The following is a 27,048-nucleotide window of genomic DNA, read 5'->3' as shown; positions in this document are numbered from 1 at the left end:
TGCACCATCAAACTATTAAAAAGCCTTCATGTCAAATTATTAATTAACTTTAGGCCTAAATACAGTCATTATAACCACTGTAAAGTTGTTAAGGCATTATTTTAAAAACTGTATTTACAAATTGCTGATGTACTGACTTTTATTAGTTTAAAAACTACAACAGCTAATAAACACTTGATTCATTTAAGTCTTGAAGACTAGAATGGCATAGTTTCTTCACAGTATTACAATAAAAGTTTTCAGTAAAAAAACATACATAAAAGTATTATTAGGTATTATATATTAAATCTCTTATTTCTAAAATTAAGTGGACTATCATTACTAAATGGTAGAATCCCAAACTGAAAACCGGTCATATTCTTTCAGCAAAATGAAAGCTGCGCTCACATGTATCAAAAGACAAAAATTAGGGCTTCCCTGGTGGCGCAGTGGTTGAGAGTCCGCCTGCCAATGCAGGGGACATGGGTTCGTGCCCCGGTCCAGGAAGATCCCACATGCCGCGGAGCGGCTAGGCCCGTGAGCCACGGCCGCTGAGCCTGCGCGTCCAGAGCCTGTGCTCCGCAACGGGAGAGGCCACAACAGTACCACACACACACAGAAAAAAGACAAAAATTAACTGCCTTCTGTATCAATATATTAATGTGTTTCAATCACATATGTTTTCATGAAAGTTTAAACATAAAATCACCTTTAAGATCTAGGCCATGTGATGTGCTCCTTGCCATGTCAGAATACACCCCGTGACGTTTACTTAACTTGTCTTAAGTGTGATAGAATTCTTTATACCTTGACAAATAACTAAAAGGAAAAAAAAAAAAAAACCCACACACAATAAGATGAAGAGCCTATATACATTTGTCAATCTTGACTTATTTGCTTTTCTTGAGTCAGTTGGAGGTTTATAGCCACATTCTCAAAATCATTAACTACAATCTTCCCAAACAGGTAATTGACGAACAGATGCATTCTAAAACTTGTCAGTAACAAAGTGCTATTCCAGTTTACAGCAACAGTTTAATTCTATTTAGATACTAAAACTGAATACACTGAATACTGCAAACTCTATTCCCAACCACTCAGCAAAGTACTACATACCTTTTCAGATATAGGAAAAAAAAGAAAAAAAAGAAAAAGCATACGATTCTTCCTATTTTCATTTCCAAAGATACATCCCAATCTTAATGATCAATCAGCGATGTAAACGTCAACTATAAACACAGTATACTGCTGCTATGCAGTGTACTAGAGCAATAGAAGAGAGAGGACCTCAAACCCTCTGTTCCCTCAGATTGAAAGGCAGGCTTCCTGACCCCTCCAGACCACTACTGGACACAGGGAAGGCACACTAATGTTTCAGGACCCCAACCAACAGTCACCTGCTTTGTGATTACTTCCATGACACACCCTCACCAACACCACTGAGTTTGCTGCTCCTACGGGACGTTACATGTATTTACTATTTTAACACACCACAGTGCATCATAATTATGATTGCAGATAGATGCTCTAACAATTTAAAGAGAATGATGACTTTTTTGCTCTTTACATCTTGCTATTTCCCGTCGCATAATATTTCTTGAAGCGAAACCATAAAATATAGACAAACACAAAAAACAGAAAATATACAAAACGTGTGCTTTGCACCTTAACGCAAACTTAAGTAAAATTAGTTCTGACAGTATCCAGCATGACAAACTTCCATGGTACAAATGAGAATGGACCAAGGTTTGAGCAGGTACAGGAGACAATCCAGGCATGAACACCACCAAGGAAAGGTAGACAGGAAGTAACATGGTGTGTAGGAAATCACGAGACCAGTCTGATGGGAAGAGACTTAAACAAGACTGAAACTCACTTTCTAAACCTCCATCTCCAACTGGACAATTCGCAGGACACAGGTGCACCAAAGTGGCCAATTTATTCAATCCCTTTAATATGGAGGAAGAGTTTAAAATTTTACTGGTTTAATTTGCCCCAAAAGCAACTCTCAACAGTTATGGCCTCTGTCGTCGGAGCTTTGTATGAAATTAAGTCAAAGTGTGGCGCTCCTTTGCCTTTTTTTTTTCTCCTTAAAAAAGAAAAGAAACAATTGTTCCGAGTAAAAACAAACATATTCCAAAGCATGTGTACATTGAAAAGTAAAGAAACTTTATTAACAACTTCATAAAAACTGACTTAAAATTTTAAAAAGAAAAAAACCTGTTTTGAAGTCCTTCCGACTGGAGTCGTGTCTCATAGTGTCCTTTCTTTACAGAAATAGTCGTATTATGACACATATGCACAAGGATTAACACCATGACACACTGTACACGGCGGGCCCCAGCGAGCTCACCAGTCGTCGTCTGAGTCCAGGTCTCTGGGGAGGATTCACTCCACGGATGAGCCCAGCAGAGTCTGAAGCTCGTTCGTGAACTCCACCAGATCTAAGAGCTCCTTATTTTCTGGATTACAGGACTCCAGGTCTTTGGGGCAAGAGAATAAGAGACTTGCTGACACTTGCCGGCAGAACTCGGCCTCCGCGATGGTGACAATTTCCACATTTGGGAAATTGCAGCGGAATATGCAGGAGGACATTTGCAGTTTCTTGAGCAGGTCTGAGAGCAACAGCCAGTTACGAGGCCTACACCAGAGAAAGGACAGTGGTTTGAGTTTCCGGCAAAATTAGAGGCGCTCCCAACTATGAACTATCCGTCTCCTGGCGGTGAAAGGGCCTGCTACTTCCACTTTGATTACCCCACCCCCACCCCACTTCTCACTGTCCTTAGAAGATCTACTTCTTCTTTTTTTTTTTTTTTAATTTTATTTATTTATTTATTTTCGGCTGTGCTGGGCCTGTTGCGGCGCACAGGCTTTCTCTAGTTGTGGCTCGCGGGCTCTAGAGCGCAGGCTCAGTAGCTGTGGCGCACGGGCTTAGTTGCTCCGTGGCATGTGGGATCTTCCCGGACCAGGGCTCGAACCTGTGTCCCCTGAACTGGCAGGCGGATCCTTAACCACTGTGCCACCAGGGAAGCCCGGAAGATCTACTTCTAGCGGGGGAACTCTGGACTCATGTGCATGTGTTAAGAGACCACCTAGGGCGGATCAGCCAACTTAGACAAAAGCAGGAGCAGCGCCCCTGAACGAGCCTCGTTGCAGGCCACCCCAGTGCTGCCTTGGCTCTGGTCACAACTCAGGTCACCCCTCTCCAAGTAAGTGCACCCCGTTCTAGTCACTGGGGAAAACCAGTCTGTATGCCAACCCAAGGGAGATGGCAAACACCTCTTTGACCTCTCCTCTCCTCCGGCCCTCACGGAGAGAGCATGAGAAACACTCGAGGTCACCTGGCTTTCCTTTCCTTTCCCACACCTCCAACCCGCCCCTCAATGCTGCCGGGAGTGAGGCTTTTTCGAGAAGGGAGGTGGTACAATCCTTCCTGATACCCTGCCACGCTTTATGATCTCTATCCCGAATACAATGTCACCACAAAGGCAGACACGTTCCCAGCCTCAGAGTCCAAGGAGGATGCTACTCCTTAAGCACCGGGGTCAACACACAGCAGAGCAAGCTCTCCTGATGTGTTCACTCCGAAGGGTTGGTCATGGGGCACAGTGGCCCGACCGTGGGGACAAGACTCGATCTAAGCAAATCTGAAGACACATAAGATGCCAGGTGCCACATACGGCTTTCTCTAATCTTATACGAGAAGAGGGTACACATCAGTATCGTCCCGTGGACCTCACGCGCCTTGGAAGGCCCCTATGGTAGCCATTTGGGGAGGATCCCTTCCCCAAGAGTTTAGTGACTGAAACTGTGCAATTGCAGTCGCTGACTCCCGTGTCCTTTGGGCTCTAGGGGTGTGTTCCAATGAGGGCAGTTGGCTGGGGAGCCCTCCCACCCCCCAAACTTTTCTGGAAAAGTTCCACTGCATTATGTGAGGTCGGTGGACACTTGGTGAGGAATTCACTCACCCCCCAACCCATCCACCCTCATCTGCTGAAGGGGATTTCTAACTCCTGCCACCCCACAGAGCAGCTGGGCTGGCTCTCGACCACACGCTGGCCACGCTCACCCCTGAGCGACGGACACCTGGACGTTATAACACGGCAAAAGGGGGTCTTCGGAAAATTCAGATTCCAATAGGTCACCATAGGCCTCGTTGCTGCCATCCTGGTCCTCCGGTCCTGGGGGATTTGCTAAAACATCGTAACCACTTTCATCATCTGGTTCTAAACGGGGGGGCAAACAAGAGAGAGGTCAGCAAGCTGGAGCAAGATTCCAGCTGTTCGCCAAAAAGGACCCTGGAAAAATTCTTTCCCAAGCAAGCCCTGCTCACAGCACCACCCCCACCCCCACAAGCCCAACTGAAACGAACAAGGCTGCTCACCACACACACAGCTGCCAGAGAACTCCGAAGAGCAACCGGGACTACCATCGTCAGGAGCCTGCAGGTTATTTAAACAGTCTGGAGAGAGAGGGGGAGAGAGAGAGAGAGAGAGAAACAAGATAACGCCTGCTGGTAAGAGGCAAATGCTGCTGGAGTTCGGGAACATCTCACGCTGGGGCTGGTGTCACCTCCTGACAAGTCCCACTGCACACGCCTCCAGGTATCTGACTGAAACCTCCCCACGCGTCCACCCGCCTTCCTGAGGGACTGCCCGCCTCACCGCCCCAGCCTTCCGAACAAAAGCTGGCCTGGCTAGCTAAGAGTTTTCCAGCCCTCCACCTCGCAAAACTCAAAGTATGGATCTCTTCTTTGACAGACTAACGTTGGGCTGCTTTTCCCAGTAAAGGGTCACTTAGAGTAAACGGGGGGTGGGGGTAGGGGGAACCCAGGTGAAAGGCTGTGAAGTCACCGTCTAGATGCTTGAACAAGACCGTGTCTTGACCTCTGCCGTACCTGTTAAGAACTTCTCCAGAAGTTCGCTGTGGTTCACTTTCTTGATGGTTCTACCTGAGTATGTAGCCAGGGTAGGATCAGCACCGTAGGAGAGGAGCAAGCGGACAATTTCGAGATGATCATTCTTGACAGCATCGTGGAGAGGCCTAGGAGAGGTGCGGGGGATTACACCCGTGCACGCGACGCTTGCTTCTAAGGACACGGGGCAAAATCGAGCGTGTGCGGCCAAGCCTCAGAGGCGCGCTATTTCACCGAGGAGGTGAGTGTACGGTCGCTGCGACAAATTACTCTGTTATTTCAACACATAACCCTTTACGGGACAGGTGAAGGGACCATCTCAGGCCTAATTCTTCAATGCACATCTCTCTTAATGCATGGCCCAAGGAGGAACTCAGGCCACGATGAAAACGTTTCCAATGAACTTAAATAGTGACAGACTGTAAGAAGGTAGCGTACGGCGGGGTGGGGGGAAGAACCCCAGCACCACGGAAGCAGATACGACAAGCCATTGTTACACCATTACAAACAAAACCCAAAAAGTGCAGTTTGTAAAAGAAACTAGGGGCAAAGCGGAACCTCTCCTGAAACCAACTTGGAGATGCGTGATCAACCCTCTCGCCCAGAAGCAGTCGACAGGCAGGGCGAGTTCTCAGGAGGATACAGAGTCCTCCTGCCCGTGTCCGCTGGGGTCAGGAACACTGTCCGCAGTCCCATCCAGAAAGGATGCTATTTGGAAACCATGAACCACCAAATACCTTACGGTTTTGCTAATTTTATGACTGTCAGGAAAGCCCCAGTGCCCTGCCTCGTGGTGGCATCCCAGGTACAACCGGGAAGATGCTTGGGCTGACTCAGACCTGGGCCTCTGGCCAATAAACCGAGGTCAAGGACAGAGTGGGGGCCAGGCCCGGGGATGTGGGTGGACACGGCAGGTCCTATCAAGCCAGTTGCCACTGGACCTGTCTGTACTCCTGCAACTTTCAACTCACATATATGTTCAAGATTGAGATTCAACAGACGCTGGTGAAGAGTCCAGGGTCTTAAAAGAGAACACCCCTGATTATGCATGCAGGCTCAACATTTTCAGGGACTTCTGTCCATAAGAGCGTCACAGAGTTTTAAAGTTCTATGTAAATTTGCCAGAAAGATCTGTCCGATTCCATTCTAGAGGACTCCGCCATCAGTGTGCTTACAAGGCACTCACTCTCCATCTTTCCTTCTGGGGTTCCCCACACACCCTGAGAACCACTGCCTATGCCCCAGCAGGGCCAGGCCAAGAGCAAGACCGCCACTGACCCGGTTCCATCCTGGGCACTGCAGTTGACATTGGCGCCATATTCAAGGAGGTGTCGTACGATGTTGAGCCGACCTCTTGCACAAGCCTCGTGCAGGGCACAGTAACCCGCGTTGTCGCGGTGGTTCACATCACAAATCTTGTTCTCCAGGCAGTACAAGACCACTTCCTATGGGGAGAGGAGAGGAGAGGAGAGGAGATACCATCAGACACCATACAGTGAACCTTGTAAGCGTGACCTCCCCATAGCTTGGCGGTGCCCACTTTCAAAGGCATACATCCTTGGGGCCAAAAGCCCACCATGGCGCGGGCAGGCGGCAGGCATCCTGGTGGGGGGCGAGAGTGCGTGAGAAGGGCTTGGAGATGCAGACAGTGTTGTCTAAGGCTCTGCTGCACCAGTGGCCTGGCCATGGGCAAGTTACCCTTGAACTTCTCCAAGCTTCCACAGGGCTGCTGAGAGGACGCATTCGGATAGCGATTCGGATAGCGATGAAAGCCCTCAGCCCAGGGGCCGACATGACCAGTACAGAGGTGTCACGGCTGCTAACATCTTAGATGACACATTGCCAAGCACAGACCATTCTCACTTGATGGGTCTGTTGAGTCAGTGGCAGTGGACGATAACACAAGTTTAGATAAAAGTATGGATGACCAACACTTAAAGAGAGCTTAAATCAGCCAGAGAACATTCCCCAGCTTAGAGAAGCAGGGACACCCAGGTCAGCTACATCCTCGCACCCCTTGTTAAGACCCCAAATCAGACCCTGGGCCTCAGATGCTCTTGTCTGTACGTTAAGTGGAGTTAAAGAGAAGCTCTCTCCCTCCATCCTCGAGGAATGACACAAAATGCCTCCAATAACCCCACCCTCTATTTTGCCTCACTCCACCCTCTCGAGTAAATATGAAAATTTTAGACTGATTCTGCCCCAAGTTAATGACAGGAACCTGATACACCACAGGCTGCAACCTCCACATTTCAAGAATCAAATAAAACGTTCACCCCCGCCCCCGGAGATGTTCTGTGTCAACACTGTGCATTAGAGTCACTGTTATTAACCTTATTTCTTTGGCTTGTTAAAATATTAATATGAACCACTCTCAGTAAGCAGAGCAGGAATTTATTCAATGTTTTATTACCTTAAGAAAGTTTTCAGACACATCGAAAGCATTTGCCACCAGAAAACACGTTATACTGTTTATACTGGGTAAGTCGTGCCCAGCAGAGAGCCGTCAGGTTCTGAGAGCTGGGAGTAGGCAGAACGTGCATGTGGCCTAAAACATGGTCTGCAGGGTAAGGGGGGATGGGATGGGGTCAGAACAGGCCTCCTTGTGACATCTCTCAGGTAACTCATCTGTTAAACCTAAAACGGGGGTCATTCTAGCCGCCCATAAGTGCGAGATGGGTTCTGTAAAACCTTTTATGCCCTTTGGAGGACACGCCAATCAAAGATGACCACTCACTTGGGAGCGAACTAGAATGTTCCATTTGCTTACCACGTGAACCCAATGGGGCATGCTGGTAAACCTGGCCATCGGTGCCCTGTTACTTCAGGTCACTGCAGCAGCTCCCTTCCAAAACAAGAGGAGGAAGAGAAAAGGCACACCCACGAATGCGTTTCTCCGTTTACATCCCAACCTGCCAGAAAGCCCACAATCCTCTGGGCTCCCAGGCCACCTGCCCCGAGCCCTGGTATCCAGGATACCGCATGAAGCTGCTGCTCTTTTAGCAGGCCCTCACTAGCCAGACTTGAGTGGACGGCTGCAAGCTAATGAGTTGTGTGCCCCAGCCAGGGAGAGGCCCTGTCACGTGGCTCTGGGATCAGGTCTGAACGCCACCAACTGCTGTGCACACATCAATTTACTCAACCCAGGGTTTATTTGCTGTGACAATCATGGCCTTCACCTGGAAACCTTCATCACTACTAGGGCAGATTCAAGGGTACCTAGAAATGAAAGGCCGTCCAAGCTGATGGGTAAGTCAACTCTCTTCTCCTGGAAGATGGCAGCAAAGGCAGCAGTAGCCCCATGGCCAGGTCAGACTTTTTGCCACAGGCTGTCCTAACTCAACCACGTTGATCCCACTATTTACACAGTGCTTCTCATTTCCCCAGATGAGGACGTCTTCTGTCACCCATAGGAACCCAGGAGATAGCAGGAAAGGAAGGCAGTACTATCCTCATTCAACACTTGCAAACTGAGGCCCAGAGATATTAAACCCCAAGTTCAATTTACATGAAGTACTAGACCTATAACTCAGGTCTTTGGTACCTGGTCAGCTGGGAAGATTCAAAAGGCCCAAGAGGGCCCCAGTTAGAGGGATGCAATCCAGCTGTGACGAGCATCCCACAGGCCTTCTCTGTTGGGGGTCAAGTGGGCTAACTACACTCTCCTAGCTAGGAGGGTGAAGGCCTCTAAATGGATGGCAACCATCGCCACCAACACTTTCTCTAACTGAAAGGTGAAGAGGCGGGGCGAGTCTGTCGACGCAACACATTCCTTGGTTTCTTTTCTCCGCTAGAAATAAACGGGAGTGTCTGAAGGGCAGCCCAGCCATTCCCGAGCAAAGTCAAACTGCTTTTGTCGGACAGCTCTCTGTTCAGCAGCTATAAGCCGAATGCCATTACCCGCAAAATGTAACCATAAAAGCCATAAGCCCGCCGTTGTTAGTTAATTAAATGCCTCATTAACTTTTTAAAAAACATGACTTATTCAATTCATAGAAAATTTAACCATCACCGCTAAAGGCACAAGCATGTGGTTGCACACTGGCGTTTTAGCCTAAGAAATAGAAGCCTTTTTCCCAGGAGGGAAAGGTTTGAGGTCTTTGACCACGCAAGTGATCTATTTAACGCGGATCTGAAGCCAGAGTGTGTTTCTAAACTTCCAGAACCAGATTATCATGACATAAAGCTCAGACAGCCTTTATACTGCACATGGTATCTTTGGCTAAGCAGAAGAAAATAACCAAGAATGCTGAAGACAAAACTTCAGGAAAACCCTCCCAAACCACACCCTTATCTGGTTAAGCAAACTGTCCTTCAATTTTAAAAGGTTTAAGCTGCCACATCTCCCAACTGGGCCATCATCCCAACATTTAAAATTCTGCCCAGAGAAATCCCAGAAAGTTGGATTCAAAGTTGAAAGCGTTCATCTACTTGTCACAATGTTCAGCATCAACACTGGTGATCTGTGGAATCTACATATTGAAATTTACATTTGAAGAAAAAAACAAATCCCACCGTAAACATTCCCAAGGCTTCCTGTGCAATCAAAGGCCAGGTAGCCTAAAAAAGTATGGATCAAGTGCCCCTTGGTCCAGGCCTCAGAGCCACCAAACCAAAATGGAAACTGTCTTAGAGGACCAACGAGGGTCTTTTGACGTCTCTGGTCCCAAAGGGAGGCTGCTGGAAATGATGCCAAGTTCACAGGTGGGGCTCGGAGCCCCGCCCTCCACGGCGGGTGCAGCAGCTCCCCGTCCCCCCATCTCCAGCATTTGCTGGAAGCGGGAGTCTACTTTCTCAACCCTAACCCAAAAGTTGGGGTTAGGGGTCTCCCCCCCACCTCCAGCGTTTGCTGGAAGCAAGGAGACTATCTTCTCAACCACGGGGGGTCTAGCTCAACACTATGTGCAACATCTGCTCTGTCCTCCTAGGCGCCCGCTCTCAGCTCTTGGGAAACCAACTGGGTGCTCCTTGGACTTCACCTGCAAGTAACTGCGCTAACTCCCAGAAAGTGCTCTCTAGCTAATGGAGAGGTCTCCAAGAGACGTGTAGATATAAACAACAGCACATTCAACCCACAACAACAACAACAAAACACCCCCAAACTAAGCATAGCCCTAGTGCTTCCAACTTCCCACCCACAGTCATGCCTTAGGGCCAAGGCAGGCACACTTCCAAGGGCTCACGGCACTATGGACCGGGGTGGGGGGACACGACAGGAGACGGGGGACAGGGGCACAGAGCTGGCTGAGGGTGTGGGCGCCAGGGCTCCGGGCCAGCCTGGGTCCTGCCACCCCAGTGCTCAGCCACACCTCCACGCTCAGCCTGCTGCACCGCGTTTTACTGTCACCATTCAACTCCCAGAGGGCTGATGCCAGCACAGAAAAATGCCTTTGCCCTGTGGGCTATTACATCACAATTGCTACTGACAAGTATGGTGGGGGAACTGCACAGGGCATGGAGAGTCATCTGTCTCACAGAGGTTTTGAACTGTAAAAAGGGCAATTCCAGTGTGAGCCAGTCTTGCTGAGGAGCGTGGTGGGCTGTGGAGCACTGCTGGATCGCTACCTGTACAGGTATCAGCTAACTCCTCTGAGGCTCAGTTTCCTCATCCGAGAGTGGGCTAGTACTCGTTACTCCCAAGTGAAGATGTTAAAAGGGTGAAAGGAGTTACCACAGATCACACGGGCTTAGGCAGACATCAGCTATCTTTCTATGTTGCTCTAGCAATAGAGGCTATCACTGTCATCAGCCGTGCTGGCTTGGGATACAGCAGTGTGGACAGGGAGTTTTGGGCAAGGCTCAACCCCTGCTCCCCGCCCATCAGCCCTCGGCTCCCGTGCCCTCTCAGAAAGAGACTGCTCAGGTCTGCCCCACTCCCACCCCTACTCTGCACAGACACTTCCCACCCGCTACCCCACAGGGGCATCACTCTGCCCCAAACAGCACAAGTTAGTAGAGCTAATAACTACTCTCCTTCTTGCTAGTCAGAATCCAAAAGGGCTCATTAAAATTCCCCTGGTCGCCAAGCCCTGGGTAAGGTCAGATTTTATATCAGAGATAAGTGAGCCGGACTGGCCGAAGCAGCCTACCTGCCTGAACGGGAACGGAACATCAGAGAGGCCTGCCTTTGTTTTCACACCACGACTGAACAAGCCACCAAAGAGCCCGCAGTGTGAGCGGGGCCAACGCAAACACCCTGCTGGAACACCCAGCCCAGCCCGCCACGTGGAGGGGGCTGGGCTCTGAGACCCAACCCCATCCCCAGCCAGTGTGTCCCCCACCCAAGGAGCAGCAGCCTGCGGATCCTGATCCGGGGCACCCACAAGGATGCTCACCTCGTAGCCAAGCCGGGAGGCCTGCTGTAGGAGGGTCTCGCCCGCGTTCTTATTGACAATAAGTCTCCGCGCTTCCGCTGGCATCGGGCGGGACTGGGTGGTCTCTGGAGGGGAGCTTGAGCATGTCCGCTGCGAGGCCTGGGAAGATGGTAACAATTGCTTCAAACGGTCCAAGGGCTTCTGGTCCTGCTTGGCCGGCGAAAGATCATAGTCGGAACTGGGCTCAGGCCGCTCCTGAGTGGAGGAAAGCACTTTTCCTCCTCTCTGTCTGAGGGAGGGGGGGCGCGAGGAAGGGGTTGCATTTTTACTAGCTGGAAACTTCACCACCACCCAGGAGACAGGTCCCCTAGGAAGGGGCAGTGACGTTTTCGGGGGAGGGGTTCAGGAAAAGGAAAGCTTTGTCCCCAGAAGCAGAGAAGTAGGCAGGCGGCATGTGCCTGCACAGGCCCGGGGGGCGGGGGAGAGCCAGGGGCAAGACGTACCTTGCCATCCGCATTGTCCACGTAGGAGTCCCCTGGCAGCGGCAAGCCCCGCCTGGGCTCCTGAGGGATCAAATGCTTGGTTTTGCACGGTCCTTCCTGGATGGTTTCTCGCTGTTGTCGGTGTATTTCTGCGGCAGGGGCGAAGGCTGCCGATCCATTTCTTCGTCCATGCACAGCACATCTGTCAGGGGGAGAAGAAGCGGGCGTTACACAGTTGTAGCCGGTGAGGAAAGAAAAGCCCATTGTTAGCACTGATCGTTGGAGCAGCTTCAGTTTTTAAAGATATACCAATTATGTTTTCAAAGCACTAATATTTTAATTATCCCACATCAACCGGCAAATAGGCTAACCCACGAAACGCCAAATGGCAAGTCGCTTCAGAGGGCCGCAAGACAGGGCAGAAGCCAGCCCTTCGTGCGCTCCCGTCCCCACCCGTGGGGGGCCTGGGTGCTCGGGACAGGGCGACTGGGGACAGCGTGAGGCTGGAATGAGGGCACTGACAAGCGCCCGGGGTCACCCAAGACTTCCCTTCCTGCCCAGCCGCGGGCTGGGTGATGAGGAGCAGCCCAGGAAGTCGAGCTCCCGCCTCATTGTCCATTCCATAAGGAAGTGTGCAGGCTGAAAGGACCTCATGAAGAAAACTCCCCGCTCGCCACACACTACTCTTGTCAACTTGGATGGCGCTCAGGTCCCCTCCAGGGCCGTTTCCCACAGAGGGCGGGTGATCCACCCTCCAGGAGCGCCCCCCGCCCCGTGCGTACCTTGTTCATTGTCACTGCATTTAAGGGACTCCTCCAACCAGCTGCTGTTGCTTTTGGCCTCTGCCCTTTTCCTGCCAGGTTTCTCTTCGGAGATGCTATTGCCCTGGGGGGTGACCGCACGCTGAACCGCCTGGGTCACTTCCTTCCTGCCCTGCCGGCCAGGTTTGCTCTCTGCTGCCGACACCTGCTGCTCCCGCCGTTCTCTAAGGTGCAGCAAGCGGCGCTGCTTTCTGGGATGGAGCCCTGTTAATTCAATGCACACCTCAGGTTGGTCAGCTCACTATAATGTGGCTCTTCTAAGCGGTTAGAGGAACTGTTTGTCATTTCCCTCTCAGGCCAGTCAGCTAATGGAGAAATAACTACAAATTAATGAAGAAGCCCCCCGGGGCGGGGAACGAACTGTCTTACACATCACTAACAGGGGTGGGGGAGGGGAGGGGTGTGGTCACTGTGTTGGCTGGAACTTGTCACCAAGTCTCAGGAGGGGGCCTATTTGCCTTTGGCCACCTTTGGGCTCCAGCCCCGGCACCTGGCTTTGCGGGGGTGGGGGGTGGGGGGTGGGGAGGTGTGAGTGGCTCCCCCCAGGGCTCCAGGGTGGGACTGGAACTTTCCACTGCTCCGCTCCAGGACTTCCGTAGGGTACCCTGCGGTCCCGAAGCGAAACCGAGCTCACCTTTGGAGACTCGTCTCCGCTTGGCTTTCAGCAGAGAGTCCTCCGGGAGCACAGTGGTCTCAGTGTGGTTCCTATCGCCAGACACCTTGCGCTTTCTGTTCAGCCGGAGGGTGGGGCTGCGTGACGCGTCCGGGGCCGCCTGGTCGGCGGGAGACTCTCTGGGGGGCTCCGTGTCCATGTCCTCAGGAAGATCACTGTCTTCTGGGGCTTCGAAGGGGTCAGGTTTGCTTCCATCATAGCACTCCCCTAGGGGAGGGGAGACAACCCGGAAAGGAGGGAACAAAGGTCACCAGGAGCAGGCAGGACCCCCATGCCCAAGGCAATCTGCTACCAACAGACCACCCCCCTTTGGGGACCAGGGGCCTCACACGCTGGAAGCACAAAACCCTCAGAAAGACGTCCCAAAGGAAGGACAGCTGAACACAACCAGCAAAGAAAGCAGAAGATGAGGCGTGTAGCCCACTCACAATCCATCCTTCAAGGGTCAAGGTGAGGCATCTACACCATCCCTCTACAGGCATGTGAGATAACTGCCTAACTGCTTAACTCTCCAAGGTGGCTTACTTTTAAAGGGGGGGTGAGTGACCTCACAGTAAGATCCAACCAATCAGGGCAGAGCTACAAATGACTATGGAAACAGCTGCTAGTCAACAAAAAAGGCTGATGTCATCAAGAGACCAAATAGCCCCCAACTGCCATCTACACAGACATGGCACCAATGTTCACTTGGGTCAGCAGGGGCGAGGGTGAAGAACAAGGGTAGGGAAAGAATGGTGGGAGGCTGGGAAGCTGGGGAGACCAAGGCAAGAGGAGCCTGGCAAAGGGAAAGGAAAGGCTTCCTGGTGCACACACAAGGGTCAAGGGCAATTTCAAAGAACTCAACCAGATTGCTACAAGTCTGTCTGTCCTCTTTCCACACCCGTGGGGGGAAAAGCATTTCACTGCCATCGAGAGGCTGCTCCTATTTCCTGTCTAGGAAGAGGGCCCTCAGTGACACCAGTCACCCACCTGGCACGTCTCCACGCCTTCCTTCCCAGGCAACAAGCATCTAAGGACATTTCAAAGACAAGACTCCAACCCCCTTCATTGGGGTGGGGTGGGGGGGCGGCGGGCAGGGCTGAACTGCTCACACCCCAGCTCCGCCTGTGTCTCTCCTGCCCCCTCTGCTCAATCTAGCATCCACTTGGGGCTTTTCCTCCAATCACCCCAGCCTAACATCACTCCTCACTTTTGCTCTAGCCAAAGAAACAGTTCAACTGCTTTGCTAGTCACATTCTTTCTAACACACAAATAATTCCATAATGATCACTGTGCTGTTAAAGAGTTCCCCGAAGATGACCCTGTGTCCATCACCGGCCGGGGGTGGGGGTGGGTGTATGAGTTTGGTATTTCGTTAACACCTGAGCTAAGCTCCCACAGCCCGTTTTTCTAGATGAAATCATGGACACACCCCTCACAAGCTGCTCGCATTCCTCCTCCTCTCCCTAGACCACTTCAAGTATCACTCCCGCTTCTGCCCAGCCGGCTGGTCCCCTGATCAGCCTCTCTTGGGGGCATTCCCAGCATTTAATGGCAGCCAGTTGTGGGGATGAACCTCACCCTGGCCTGGGCTAGCCTGACCTGTGTTCTCAATGGTGGAACACACTTAGCTTTTCTCCAAGGGTATCCCAAGCTGGGACAGGTCCCCATCTACTCTTGCCGGAATGGTGGAATCACCCCAACCGCGAGGGTCTCCTGCCATGGCAGCAGGAGAAACCCCAAACTCCTGGCCTGTGCTTACAGGTGATGCAGCCCAGGCTACCACAGGCCCGGTGAAGACGGCGTGCTGCAACTCTCACTCTGGCTGCTCTGTGACCCTCTTAAACACTCGGGCAGGAATGGCGCCGCTTTACAATTCGGCCCCCTTCACTTGTAAAGTGGGAATGTTACTGCTAGCCTCCCTCCAGGGTGGGCTTCATAATCACGGGCCGGGCTCAGCACAGAGAAAGGCTGGAAAAATCCCTTTAACCAAAAGATGCCAAGACTTTCAGACCAGCCTGAATCTCAGGCCTGAAATGTAGGAAATTTTAAGAGGTGAGCCCTGCTGGTTACACCATTGGACTTCTCTGGTCCAATCAGCCTTCCCTAAAAGCTCCGTGGGAGGGGATCCATGGAGGAATGGAAGGGCTACCTTAAGAACCCCCATGTCCAATTTGAAAGTTTCTTTTTCCAAACTAGGTCCATCCACCCTTCTCCCAACCCCGGAGCCTTTTAGGGCAAAGATCTCAATTCCCCTCAGCTAAGGGCCCCCAAGACCTTACGCTAGTGTGACCTTACCCAGGCCAGTAATAACCCTGAAGGACACCCACCCCGACTGCCCAAGATGCCCATGGCCACCAGCTATGGGGTAGAGGCTCCGTGTCACTTGGAGCTTCTCAAAGACTGTTCTAACCACGACCCACAGGAGGATTACCCTTGAGGGCAGAAGAGATGGGGAGATAAATAGATACACGGGGATCCTAACCATCAGGCTTTGCCATCATTGCTACTTTGGCCCTTCTAAAAGTGGGAAGCCATGTGCCCTTGGTCACTCAGTCTAAGCAAGATGTGAACGTGGTCCCTGCAGCATGGTCCTATGACTCACAGCACCTATATCCCAAATTCATTATGGTTGTACCATAGCATCACCTCACAGAAGCATCACCACAGCAACATTTACAAGTCACTGTGGCAGCAAAGCACCCTCACCACTGTTGAGCCATGCCCAGTGAGGCCTAAAGAAGGTGAGAGGGTTCTGAGTTGCTGGAAGGCTCCCCAGGATTAAAATCCCCTTCTCTGTAGCTTAACTATAGCACCTCCAGTCAGGGCTAACCTTGTTAAAAGTTACACCCGCTACACAAGGAGTGCAGGGGATCTCTGTTCCAAAGTAGTTTACAAACGTGCAGGTGCTCAGCTGGAAGAGAAGTTCCCTGAGCAAAGAAGTTTCATGAAGCCCCTCGACTGAGGCTTCCTCCAGCTCCTGGCCAGGCACTGCCACTGAGCAAGTCCTAGGCCTGTCCCAGCCAAGTGGTTGGCAAGGGAGATGGTTACTCCAAGTTTGAGAAGGAAGGGACCAATGCCTCCTTGCCCCACCCCATCTTCAAATGCCACTGAGGGTTCCTAGTGATGAACTTCCAAGTCTGAGGAACCTCCAAACTCATTTGGTCAACTTCCAAAATAAAAATTTCACTCAGCCACCCATGTGATCATAAAGAATAAATGAGTATCTCGGCCACTGTGTTTTCAAGTTAATTCCTTTTTTTAAACAAGCCCCTAGCAACAAGATGCACCCGCACCAGGACAACCAGGGCCACGCAAACAGCACCCACCACCTTGGAATCTCCTGGTCCCTCCATGGGTAGGGGCTGCCTCAGAAGGGGGAAGGCATCTTGAAGGCGTCCTGGACCCTCTCTGTGACCCCTGCCCGCCCCAAATCCCCGCCCCAGCTCCCATGTGCTCACAGCTCGGCTCTCGGCCACACCGACACCCATGAGAAGGACCTGAGCCCATATCAGCTCAAGACATCATGGCCCAAGAACAAGAAGGCCCATTCATATCCAGCTGAATGGAATGAACACCTGTTGTGCCTTGGATGTGGAGGCCGCAGTAAGAACAGTGGCCCCTTCAGGTCACCTTTCCTGACCAGCTATTTGCAAACCCCACGTCTCTACAAGACAGAGGGTGGATGGGGAACCCACCTCCATTGCCCCAACCTTTCAAACGGAGCCCCTCAACTTCCCCAACCCTTCTCCTGCCCTCCCATGGTGGCGATTCATGGCTCACTGGGCCATGTCCCGGGTGCTCCAGGAAGAGACCCGTCGGTCGGTCTGAGATGGGAGGCAGGCGGTGGGGGGAGGGGGCTTTCGGAATCATCTGGGGCTCAGGCCCTGCTCCCCATCAGCCACACCGAGTTCTCGTCTCCACGCTCAGCAGGAAAGACTGGGAAGGACGCACACAAACGTCTCTGGGAAGAAGGGCGGGTGAGGCCACTGAGACGTGAAGGGCAGCGGCCACCCTGGGTTTGGCCACGTTGCTGGAGAAAAGGGCGAGAAGACTCGAGGCCGGTTAACTGCCCGCTCCCTTCCTCCAGCCTCCCTCACCGTCCACCCACAACAGGCAGATCCCCTCCTCAGAAAAGTGCAGCCCCGTGAACTTGGCCTTGCCCACTTTCATCACATCTCTCTGAGAAACTTCCCCAGGAGCTGAGTTATGAGGCCACTCAGGAGGGTAAGGGCTGCGTGTCCGCTGTGAGCACAGGCAAGGAGGGAGGCCTTCTTGCTGCTTCACTCCAGGGTGGCCTGGACCCTCCGTTTTTCACTCCAATCCCGAGGGGGAGGAGCTCGGAATCGTCTACTCCAGGCACATCAAGAGCCCCATCCCTCGGGTAAGGCCGCCACTGACTAGCCCCAGAAATCCCCTTCTACGGGAGCCACGTAGGACAAACCGGTCCCGGTGTGGCTTACCCAGAACCCTGGCCACAGGCCTTTGTCTGACCCCAAAGATGAGCTGGGGGAGGGCAGTGCTCCAAGCAGCAGAGAGATGCACACGCTGTTGCTGACCACAATTTTCCCGAACTGCATCAGGCACCCACGACCTAAGCGTGCGGGCGAACGCCGACCCTACAACTGGGTCCAAGGGCCTGGGCCTCCCAAACGTGCCCACCACCCCCGACTGTCCCGTCTCAGGAGGATTTCACGCCCACCCTGTCCTCGACGTTCACCTAGGTGCCCTCACTCACCATCACCGGTGAGGTTTCTGGGGTCCGGAGCAGGCTGCAGGCCACAAGCACGCACACTGAAGAAAGAGGGAGAAAGACCTCCACTTGCTGCCAACACATCTCATTAGCCCAGGAAGTCTCGAGGGCAAAGCCCGAAGTCAACCCCAGTGGGGGAGAAGCTGATGGGACCGCAGAGTGTGACTCGAGGCAAACACTAGCTTTCTCTCCAATTTGGCCTCCAAAACATAATACACCCCGTCTGGTAGGAAGAACGCCCTCGTTTATCCCACGCCCTTGGAGCGTGCTGTCAACTCCTAATGACTGCAAACAAGCCTGCCACAGAAAATAATTATGCTCATCTCTCTGGTGCCTTCATCAGCCCTCATCTCATTTTAACGAAACCTCTGCCTTTGGAGGGAGAATCCGAGTACTCTCCACTCCCTCCCACAGGAGACTGTCACTCTGGAGGGTCTGGCTCTGGCTGCAAGTGTCATTCCACTGCTACCAAAAACCCGTATCCGTACCTGCTACAAAACAGAACACATACCTGCTACGCTGGAGGTCTTGCACTGCCATTCCTCTGCTCTACTGTATCAGACTATTACTAACTACAGGACTAGCATTTCTCCGGAAAAAGGAGATGCGTGCCAGGAAACAACATTTCATAGGTGCTTCACTCCTGGAAGCCGCAACGCTCAAAAGGACAACCAGCCTTGCAATCCACAGCTGGGAAGGATGGCCAGAGCAGCCCGTTCTCCGAACAGCCAGCACCCAGACGCTGGGCCGTCGGAAGCGTACTGTTTCCTCTCACCTCCCTCGGCACTGGGAGCGGAACCGCCCCGTTCCCACCGACGTGGTACCACACGCGAGCCGCCTGGGTTCACTTACATGTCTCACTGTCGTTCTGGTCGGCAATGGCCTCCTCCGGGGCGACCGACTTTGGCTTTTTGTCCTGACTTCCTTTCAGCCTTTCCCAGTCAGCGGGGCTGAATTTGCGCACCTCGGAGTCTTTGGTCGTGGGGTGGCCACCTTCTCGCTCTTTCATCTCCACCTCTGAGAAGCGCATCACTGCACTCTAGAAAGAGAACAGAGATGGAAAAAAGACACACCTTACCACCAAAGCTATTTCACTGCCCTTACCTTAAAGGAAAGTATCTTCAAAGAAAAGTTTGCCCAAAACCAACCACAATTTATGATACAACTGAGATATTTTAAAATTGAACGATAAAAATGTAAGAGTGTCTATGTGTAACTAGTCACACACTCTTTCTTCGTAAAGCCATATGTATGTAGAGATATATGTGGTGTGTATGTATAGCCATACATACACCGTGGCATAGAGACAGACATTCTCTTTCGAAGGTAAATAAAACAAAACAAAAACACAACGCAAAGAAAGCAAAACAAAAACACAACAGAAAAGAAAACAAATGCACAATGAATAAAGACGACCATGGCCCACAAACTTCCCTTTGTATATTTGGAAATGAAATTTAACTCAAAAGGTTTATGGAAGATTCTAGTAATAAAAATTTGAACAACTGACCTCACAGTAAGTAGCGGGTAGACATAAAATACTGTCCTCTTGTAATCCTTCCATCTATGTAATTAAAATGGGCACTCAATGCATCATTTAGATAACTTCATCCATTTTTATATGCATAAACCAATTTTTTTCTTAACATTGCAAAACAATTTGGCTTTATTTGTCTTCTAATTAAAAGTAAAATATCTTAAGGAAATTCCTATACAACATCTATCATTCACTAGCAAGTTAAATACATACTCTATCCCTTTAAGCAAGGTTTGCTTTGTTTTTTTTGTTTGTTTGGTGGAAAAAAAAATTGCACGAATCTCACAGACAGGCGGCCGCTACACACCTCCACCAAGTATCACGTAAGGCATTCTAAGCAGCGCTTTTAGGTATATTTTTAACGTACAGTAACGGCAGAGAAATCAAAGCGATTGATAGGTAAATGTCATGCAGTCTTTTAGACATCCTTCGCAATAATTAAAACTTCCGTTATCAGCATTCGAGTGGAGTTCGCTTAAAATCTACAGAATAACTTCAAGTATCCACTTACGTCCCCTTACTGGACACATTTCAAACATTTAAATTATCCTAAGCTTCATTAACCAAATCAGCCCGGCATCCTGCCCTATCATACCCCCGGCCCCCTCCTCTTCACACATTAAAAAAACCTGACAACTGGTCAGGCTCCTGAAATTCGGGTGGGGGGCGCTCACCTGCAATGCCCGCTGCTCCCGGCCGAGCTGACTGGAGTCTGCGTACAGTCCGGTAGCGACACACTTGAACCGGTCACCCACGTAACCAGCGGAGTTTGCGATTCTCTTTGCCAGCTTAGATGGCTTCGGGTTCAGAACTTTGCCATCGGTTGATCCTGCCTCGTCAGCTCCGTCTTTGGTGTAGGTGGGGGTGACGTCCACACTCGGTGGGGCACTGCCCACGCAAAATGGTTTGGGATCCTCTTGGGTTTTCCCGAAAGCGACCGCAGAGCCGTCGCTCCCCAGGGTCGGCTCCAGGAATGGAGTCGAGACCGGCGTCGCCAGGTTCTCCTTGTTGGTTACCGCTGGAACATTCTCCTTGCTTAAGCCGGAGACTGGCTGGCCCGGAGCCTGTTTGAAAGTATAGGCTTCGTGGAAGTCACTGATGCGCCCCAACTCTTCTCTCAGGGCAATGAAATTCCGGTGTGGCTGTAGAGCCGGGTCAGGCGGGGGCTTGGTGGGCTCGGCACTCTGCTGACACTCTCAGCTGTGAAGCCGGGTTTGGACACGTTAGCGTCGGTTTTCGCATCTGGCTCTTCCCGGAGGAGGTCTACATAGACAAGCTTGTCACTCTTGACGACGGTCTTCCTTTGATTTCAGCTGGGGCTGGGCTTTAGGTTCTTGTCCGCAGGGACTTCTGGATGTAACTTGGTGCTGCCGGCTTCCAGCATCTCAGAAAACCGGTTCCGGAGGCTTGGATCCTCTCGTGGGACCGGTACCTCCTCTCCGGTTTCTCCTCTTTAGTGATCTCGATGGGCGTGTGAGGTATCAACATGGGATGCACCATGCCCAACCCCAACGCGTCCTGGTAGGTCACAAACTCCGGCCTGCCCGTGGGTAGCCCGTAGGGCAGTCCCGGCTTTGGGGCGAGGTGCCCAGGAAAGAGACTGCCATTGGCCAACAACACCGGGTGACGGTAGACAGGGCCTTTGCCGTGTAAGGAAAGGGGACTTATGGCAATGCCCTCGGGTGCTGGGTAAGGCTGGTAACTCCTGGGGTAGGGGATTGGTGGGGACCTGAACGCCTCGTTTGGTGAGAGAAATACTGAGCTCGGCGGGAGGCCATTCTCATTCGCTTTGAAGCTCGGCTCTGGGTTGCTGGCTTTGGCGCCCTTGCTGCCGGTGCCGCCGCTGTGCTTGGCAGGTGTGGTCGGGGGCTGGCCCACGTGCTGGATGACGGATGGCGTGGTATCCACGGAGCTCCTGCTGGTCTTGCTGCCCTCGGCGGTGGCATTTGGGGCCGGCGACGCAGAGGCTGGGCGGCCGGCGCTCGACACCGACCCCGAAACCTTAGTGACCACAGCGTCGGCGGCACCCATGCGGGGACGCGAAGAACTGCGCTGCTGCGGGATGGCCCAGTCCAAGGCCTTGTTTTTCAGCGGCAGGCCTTTGCCATTGTTCTCTTTGTTAGGACTTGGCCCGGGCACCACCCAGGACGAGGGAGCCGTGCTAATGATCTCAGATCTATAGAGAGCACAGCCATTTCCTGGAGGAGATAGAGTTTCTTTCAGAATCTCACTTCCGGAGAGCACTAGGCCGCTTCCAGCTCTGCTGTGAACCAGGACGGTGGGAGCCATCTTTTTCATGTGGTCAGCTTTGGAAGCATCTACATCCACCACTTTAGAGGACAAGTCTAGTGGCTTATCGGTGACGTCTTTGGTAACCGTCTGCTTCTCCAAGAGAGGAGGTGAGCTGCCATCTTTTCTGTCTTCACCTGCTGTTTTCCGGGTGTGCCTGGGAGCTGGCTGGGTGCTTTCGGCTCCTTCGGGAGCCTTTGGATACTTGCTGCTGCAGAGCCTGGCCACGGGGAACTCGCTGCTGACCGTCATGTATGGCTTCGACAGGGTGACCGAGGGTGAGGTGGAGATCCTGGCACAGTGCTTATGGAACTCGGAGTAGGTGTCCGCAGCGGGCTGGGAGGGCAGGTGGACGCGGGGTGAAGGCCGAGGCGAGGCGGGCAACAGGAGAGCCGTGTCCCCCGGCAGGCCGCTGGTGACCGCCTTGGCCGAGGGCACCCTAGGCTGCTTACTGCTCTGGATGTGGGGATACGAGCGGGAATCGACCGGGTTCCCAGGACGGACGCCCATCTTCCAGGGCAGGCTTTTGTCTGCGCAGTGGACCAGAGGCGGGATGGCTGGTGAGGCCGAAGGCGTCGAGAGTCTCATGGGCGAGGCCAGGGATGATGGGATGTGGGGACTGATGTGGTGAGGTGGCGGCAGGTAGAGAAATCGCTCCCCATTGGTACAGACCGGAGAATACAGCGGCTGGGCCACGCCGTAGGACTGCTGAGGTAGCAAGGCCTTGTACGTGTTCAGGGAATACTTCTTTGGCGAGTCGACGAAAGGGTAGATGGCTGGCGTGGCCCCCTCCATGTAGGGATTGACCCAGGGCAGCCGCAGGTAACTAGCACCATTGATGTTGAGCGGGCTCTGTTTGTCGCTGGCAGGTCTGTCCAAGCCCAGTGTTTCTGCCGTGGGGACAGCACTTTTTTGTATTCCGGGTGGCGTTTTGTATATAGCACTGAAGCCATTTGGGGGTTTTCCGGAGACAGCGGAGGCCTCCACCGTCTCGGGTGTATTCGGTTTGAACTGCATCTCTGGGTTTCTTTTGGAAGAAAACCCCAGACCACCTATGGTTGTGGCAGCCTCCCGCCCTTTCTCTGAGCCCAGTCCACATGAGCGAGAATAGACGATGTTTCCGGGGACACGCAGCCCTTCCCGGATCAGACCGGTGCGTGCGGTCCAGGCTCAGCGCTGCCAGGCCATCGATCCGATGGGCCGTGGTCGCGTCCACCTTCGCAGAAGAAGAATATGGGTATTACCGAGGACATGCCTTCAAAGCAGCCCATCCCAAAGAGAAACCGCCGACTAGCTCAATAGGACATCAGCCTCAACATCTGAGCCGAAACGGTTAAAAAATAAAGGATTCACAAGGTCTTTGGCCCCCTCCCCGCTTATCCAGAACCCTCCTCTGCCTGCCGCCTCACCTTTGTCCAACTAGTATCCTCAAAGCACGGAAAACGTTGGTCCCTTTAGACTTGAGGCCCCTGCATTAATTCAGTCATCTATTAACTCTGGAAGATCCACCTTCTCAGCAAAAATTCTTTGCTGCAACTGAGGTGATACCAACTCCACTGCTCTCAGAATCACCCTCGTGGGGTACAGAACTCGGACTCACCCTCCCCAGGCCCCAGTCAGGTTGGGGCGGGGCGATGTGCACTGCGTTTTTCCCGGATGGAGCTGGAGCGGGGAGGCGTTCTTTAACATAACAAAAACCAATCTTCAGGGGACAGCAAGGAATGAAGGACTTGAGCCGTCTCATTTCTAAATCAATACAGAGGCCACGGGTCAAACTGCAGTTGTGTCTTTTGACTTCCTCTCCCTGGTATCTGAAGACAGCTCTGTTTCATATTTTACTGGGAAGGTAAACCCTAAGGGTCTACTTGGAGGCTACACATTTATCCAGCTGGGAGCACTGATGTGGCACGTAGCTTATCGAAGAAAAGGCGGCACGTATCCCACCAGTCACCAGGGGACGAGGACGTAAATGGCGAGCACAGCCAAGAAAGCGAGCCAGGAAGAAATTGGGTGAGGCTTCCTCCTGCGGCCTAGGCTTTCTACTCAGCCCTGCCCTGAAACACCCCGCCCCGCCCCCAAAAGGCCCTTTAATGGTATGCAAATGAATGCACGATTGATTACAGATCACTGATACTCAGCACATCAACAGAAGCCATTCATCTCTTACCACGTTGTGATTCAAGGGATTTTCTTCCCTTAGTTCCAGTCTGGCCTTTGAAGTGTCACCTTCGTTTACAGGAATTTTCCTATTTAGAAGGACACACCAACTTCATGAAAGCATTCCTCACTTAATCCATCTTTCATAGATTGCCCCAGAATAGACCAGTTTCTAATAACTCCGTTTTTCCAACTGCCCTTAAAAAAAAAAAAAATCCTCCCCAATGGCCCATATTGAAAGTTGTCCCCGAATGGTGATTCAACGGGACTGGGAAAAACAAAGGAAAGGCAGGGCAACAGGGATGTGAAATCACAGATGCTACGTCCTCGAGGTGGGTAAGGCAGAAATTCTGCACAACCACGTCACCCTCACAATTTTTTCTCCAGAGAGGCCGGGCAGGACAGTCCGGGCTCTGCTGTCCTAGCAGACCCTTATAAGCTCTACCTGAGGACAGGAATGAAGTAATACAATGTCCAAAGCCAAAGTGGGGACCTCAAGGCTGGAGTCTGCGAGCTGGCTACATCAATCACTTCTGTGTTACCTGTGAGGACAGTCTTTCAAAACTTTTCCCCAAACAAAGTTAGGTACCATGTCCTATGAAACTGGTTTCCATGGTGATAATGAAGCCATATTTGACTGCCTCTATCAAAATGATGGGGGATAACACACTAATATCGTACAAATGTCAGCTGCTCCAGGGGATGCCGCACATCTGTGCCAGGCTGCTTGCGGCTGCCCCTGGAACTTGTTATCAGAGAGCATCGATAATGAAAGTGCTTGGTGCCAACTTCCAAATCCCCAGGATAAAATCACTGACAAGCGGCAGAGAGAAGTTTCATCATTACCCGGAAGAGCAGCTTCAATTATCTACTGCTTAGCTGCCTCTACCCCGCACTCCAAAATTACTGATGAGGAAGCATAACAGAGCTGCCGGGTGACTGAAACCAGGAGCCAGTGGCCTCGCTTAACAGGTGGCGGAGGACGCAGAGAAACCCTGGGCTTCAATGGTGTGAAGGGTGGCTATCGTCCCATTTATTACTGAGCAAACTATTTGTTTTAAAAGCACATCGAAGGCCGATCCACCTGGGCCCACACTCCTGACATTTAGAGTTAAAGCAGCATATAGACTGGGATTAATTCTCCTTCGTAAATATGAAATAATAAATTAAGGACGAGAGTGTACTGAAAGGCCGTTTTAGGGGCTAACATCTTAAAGGGCGGCAATGCTTCGCTGAGCCAGGTTGCCTGTTAAAACTGTAAATCAAGGGCCACCAGCTAGGCAGGAGATCTCCCCCCTACCCCCTTAGGGCCCACTCCGGCTGTGAGGACATGAAGGGGGAGGCTCTGCTCAGGAGCCCTGGGGAAGGACCCACGCTCTCCCCAGGCCTCAGCCGGACACGCGCATTTACCTGTCGTCGCTGATCCCACACATGCGGACCCTCTCGCTGTTCATCCAGCTGTGAACGTTCCCATACAGGGGGGGTGGTGCTGAAAGCATGTCGTCTTCTTGGATGGCAGCTTTTCTTCAAGCGTCTAGTCTGTTTAAAACAAAAAGAAGCCCAGGAGGTTGAATAAAAAAGGAGCCAAAGAGGGAACAAGAGAAACCCTCCTTCTAGGCACTTCATACAGAATGCACTTGGGAAGGCAGACCCTGCTCCACGTTCTACAGATGGCCAGGAGCAAAGGAACACACCTGAGCCAGAGGTTCAAGGAGGGAGGTGGAACTTCCCTGGCAGGAGGCGCTGGGGATGCAGAGAGTTCAAGAGCCACAGGCCACACCATTCAAGGTCCAGCACGTGACACCCTTAACCTGCCCTTCTCCCTTCTCCCTTCCCCTTTCCCAGCCTTTTGGAGAACACACTTGGATCGAAAGTGGACGGTGCTGGATTCCAGGGAGCCCCACATTGACTCTTCTTGTGGCTGAAAGGATTGGGGACGGGGGTGGGGTGTGGGATAAAAGGCACAACAGTCCGGTGTGGCAGCCCAAACTACGACTCACTTCCACGGCTGCGGTGCGTGTGACTTACAGATGGAGGGGTAAAAAGAGTCAGTGGGCTGGAGAGCCACCCCACCCGAGCCCTAGATTGGATTAAGCCCCAGACCTGGGTGGTTTGGCCTGGGAGCTGCAGAGGGAGGCGGCTGAGTAATTCAATGACGCCTGCTCGCTGGGGACCAGCGATCAGGAGCGAGTGCAGAAATCGTAGCAGCCCAGGCTGCCGGGCTGGGCCTGGGGCTGCAAGATTCCGGCCCACGGGGAGCAAGCAGAAGCCACCCGTTTTCGTTTACCGGGAGGAGGGGGGAGGCTGCTGAGGCACAGGGGAGAGCCCCGCCCCCTCCTTAACTTCCCGGCCCACCAGCCCCACCCACACCACATTCTAGTTTGCTGCATGAGTGAAGGGTCAGGACAAGCTGCATTTCATTCACAGGATTATCACGGTGCAGTGATTTATCCTCGTGCAGGATTTTAATTGCTCTTTGGAGGTTGAGCCGTTTCTTTTGACTGCGCTTCAGCTCCATATCCTGCTGTTAAATGCTGGGTTAATAATAAATAAGTAGGGGAGCCTTTAATGCCTGGGACCGATGGCCCTAGGCAATTCCCCTGCTCACAGACTCCCTTGTCCGGGGCGGGGTGGCCGGGGAGGGCCCCCCCCCCAGCCACGGCCTCTTTACACAGGACCCAAACCTGAGTGTGAAATCACTGGTGTGCAGCTCATGGGGGCAACTTTTCTTTCTCCTCCCTCACACACCCACCCACACAGCTTCCGAAAGCCCAAATGTTCCCCAAGTCGACACATTTCCTTTGTTAGCAGGAAAAAATACGCAAATGCTTGCTTTTACACTTTAGCACACGGAGCTGACCGCCAGGTCTGTTGGGTGGGAGCCACCAAGGACTGGGGACTCTTTTTCCGAGAGTGACTAGGGGTGGGGTTGGGGAGCACCTGGGAGACCTGAATCCCAAAGCCAGCCAGGCTATCCCTCTGCATTTCTTTGTCCTAACACAGGCTTTTGTCCACCAGCATCCCCCATCGGCCCCTATACAGAAGAGAACACCGTCTGTTCATCAAGAGCCCCACGCCGCAGACACACGGCACGTAGTTAGAGCTCAACGATGAAGCTGGAGGAGAGGCAGGGATCTCCCAGTTGTGTC

General features: G+C 52.2%; 1 protein-coding gene and 1 pseudogene across 2 annotated transcripts in view; both read right to left on the bottom strand.

Annotated features, from left to right (window-relative positions):
* Positions 1 to 27,048, bottom strand: part of LOC307055636 (centrosomal protein of 78 kDa-like) — a 359,743-nt pseudogene that overhangs the window by 25,635 nt on the left and 307,060 nt on the right. The gene's annotated exons all lie outside the window — the stretch shown is intronic.
* Positions 1,809 to 25,437, bottom strand: LOC307056525 (BCL-6 corepressor-like). The gene is given in 21 exon segments (XM_079709341.1): positions 1,809 to 2,620; positions 4,049 to 4,205; positions 4,364 to 4,441; positions 4,877 to 5,022; positions 6,173 to 6,339; positions 11,230 to 11,480; positions 11,708 to 11,800; positions 11,803 to 11,898; positions 11,901 to 11,962; positions 12,424 to 12,736; positions 12,739 to 12,816; positions 13,146 to 13,391; positions 18,769 to 18,955; positions 19,427 to 19,480; positions 20,128 to 20,642; positions 20,645 to 20,762; positions 20,766 to 20,872; positions 20,875 to 22,903; positions 22,905 to 22,958; positions 23,910 to 23,988; positions 25,310 to 25,437. Coding segments are annotated over 21 exon segments (5,172 nt in total). The 5' UTR covers positions 25,399 to 25,437; the 3' UTR covers positions 1,809 to 2,367.

This window comes from Hyperoodon ampullatus, assembly GCF_949752795.1.
Source record: "Hyperoodon ampullatus genome assembly, chromosome: 7".
In the NCBI taxonomy this organism is placed as follows: Eukaryota; Metazoa; Chordata; class Mammalia; order Artiodactyla; family Ziphiidae; genus Hyperoodon; species Hyperoodon ampullatus.
The sequence above is the reverse complement of the archived record's forward strand: the minus strand, read 5'-3'. Positions and strand labels throughout refer to the sequence as shown.